A 2,566-nucleotide genomic window follows, 5' to 3' on the forward strand; every position below is an offset into this window, starting at 1 on the left:
TGCTCTCATTTTATTCTGTCTTGTGGCTAAAACTTGTAGGGTAATGTTACAAGATGCCACTTTAGTCTTAAATCCTCACCAGGTTCTTACCTGTCTATCATCATGTTTAATCAAAAAACTCACAACTTTAACACTTTATGAATGCAGCTTAATGTAACAAAACTTTAGACTTTAAAATTGTGGGTGTTTTTTCTGATGATGGAGGACACATATGAAGGAAATTAAGCTTAAAATTACATTTTTGAGTATTTCTTTAATCAAATTGCTGTGAATAAGGAGCAGACAAAAAATGAAATTGAAAAAAGATTGTATTTGTAACGTTGAAACGAACTCCCTGCTCTATTCATGCATTTACTTGCAGACAACTAGATGTCTTTGTTTTCATCGTCCGAGCTGACATCTGTCTCAAAACTGTATGCCTAGGTAGCTCCGATATTGATCGCCATTTTTTTGGACCGCTAATGTCAGGGCCGTGTTGATCATAAGTGATGTGGAAAAAGTGAGGAAAGTTGTTATCTGTACATAGAATTTTTACAGATGTATCACAAATAAACCACTTTAAAATCAGAATCAGAAATAAACCACGCAAAGAATGTGTAAATCAACGTCAAAGCCAAATCTGGCCAAAATTGACTGAAATTCCCGTAAATATATCTGAATGATATAAAAGTTATACATCCATGTGTGAAAAGTCTGTTAAACATTTGTGGAATGATCATGGGAAGCCCCAAATTTGTGTACGCATCTTGCAAAAATCATGCACAATTGCAAGATGTACATCATAATTGCCTACAAAATACCTAAAATATGCATAAACTGTGTAATTCTCAACAGATCAAAAATTTTAAACAGCCACAAATCAAATTCATGAAACTTTTAATGGACTCTAGTCTACATGGATGAACACAAGAAATACTTGTGAATTAATTTAAATCACGAAAATTCATTCGTGGAAAAGGCACAAAATTTCCGTAGTGGCTGTATGACATGGGCTATGATTCCCTCAGTACTCAATATATAATGCACTATATGGTGCGGTGCATTTTTTAGCGCTGTTCGAATTTACAATTCCAAAAGTCAAGTGCCCTAGAAATTTCCCAAAAGTCTTTGCAAAAAACCAGTGTGCATCAAAGCCCACTACATTGGTGAATATAGACCACAATACATTGGGTATGAAGAATTTTTGCAAAATAAGCTATTAACATTTTCATCATCAGAACACTGTGGAGTCATAAATAGATGTCACTTAATGATCATATTGATTAGATTTTCACTTCCTGAAGTCGGTGACATCATACTAGCCGTTTAAAAAATAAATAAAAAAGTAGTGAGAACAGTGTCCAAATTGCTTTTAGGGCACTAGATAGTCCTGCACTATATCATTTTTAGTAGTTAGGGATCAGGGTGGGAATTCGGACATATCCATGGTCTTTAGGGGTGTTAGGGGCTGTAAGCTAATAAAAGAGCGTGTGAACAGAGAGCTCTCGGATATGGGCGATGGGAAACTTCAAATATACTACTGGAGAATATTTATCCCAGAAAATGGCAGTTTTTTCGTAGGGGGGGCTAAAAATAGCCTTAAAGACCACTGGGAATGCTTTTAAATAGATCAAAAGATGATTGGACTATTGTGAAGAACTAGCTAACTGTTAAGGCAGGGGTTTATCATCAGCGTTGTTGACATGCTTACCTGCTTCCTGGCTTTGACTCGCTTATAGGCAAAGTCTGGGAATGGAGAGCAGGGAATGAAACGTCCCACTCCAGAGGTGACTTGAAGTTTTCCGTCTTCCAGAACAATCTTTCCCTGGCAGATCACCACCAGTGGAGCTCCACGCAGCTCCATGCCCTCAAAGATGTTGTATTCGGCAGCCTAAAGCACAAAGAAACACTCATTGAGATGTTTGTGGACAAATTGCTTTTATGATTTTTGCCTTGTGCTTTTTTTTTCCTCTTGTTCTCACACTATTACTCATTTGTCATCCTATTTCTTACTTGTCTGTTAGGCATGCAGAGACAGCTGCCATCTCCCAGCTGGCGCTTCATCCAGTATCCTCCACTCCCTTGGCTCTATCTCATCTCCTTTATCTCCCTTTCAAGTTTTACACCTTATTTTTTTTTTGTATCTCCTCTTTAGTCTTTTGTGCTTGATTTACACATTCCCTCACGGCTTTTCAATTTTCCAGCTTCCCTTGCGCAAGCTTTCTTTTCCTAACATGCTGGTGATCTGTGGTGGCCCCCTCCCCTCATTCCATTGTTGCTTATTTCCTCTGCACACGGCCCTGTTTGCTGCCGCCGTCCAAATCCAGGCCAGAACAGGACATAACTAAGACTCGCTGCGTGCCAAAGATGATGTCATGAGCTTTAGCCCCCCCTCCCTTGTGTATTTTAGTGTGTCCAAATATGCTTTTTACTTTTGACAGCAGCAGTCAGTGTCAGTCCAGATGTGGGTCCACTGATAAGGTGGGAGACGGCACAGTGTGCTGGTAAACAGGGTCACTTGTGTTGGCTTTGTCATGTTTTAAGGAGTGGGAGCTGCTTCACTCTAAGCTTTTTTTTTTTTTTTTTT

The 2,566-nt window shown here is 38.9% G+C and overlaps 1 protein-coding gene across 1 annotated transcript in view; it reads right to left on the reverse strand.

Moving 5' to 3' along the window:
- Positions 1 to 1,627: 1,627 nt before the first annotated feature.
- The window catches only part of LOC112138499 (dihydropyrimidinase-related protein 3-like), a 1,830-nt gene continuing 891 nt past the window's right edge, over positions 1,628 to 2,566 (reverse strand). Inside the window, exon 2 of the mRNA XM_024261048.2 lies at positions 1,628 to 1,870. Within this exon, the coding sequence (XP_024116816.2) occupies positions 1,643 to 1,870 (228 nt within the window). The 3' untranslated portion in view covers positions 1,628 to 1,642. The remainder of the gene's footprint in view (positions 1,871 to 2,566) is intronic.

This window comes from Oryzias melastigma, unplaced genomic scaffold, assembly GCF_002922805.2.
Source record: "Oryzias melastigma strain HK-1 unplaced genomic scaffold, ASM292280v2 sc02419, whole genome shotgun sequence".
Classification (NCBI taxonomy): Eukaryota; Metazoa; Chordata; class Actinopteri; order Beloniformes; family Adrianichthyidae; genus Oryzias; species Oryzias melastigma.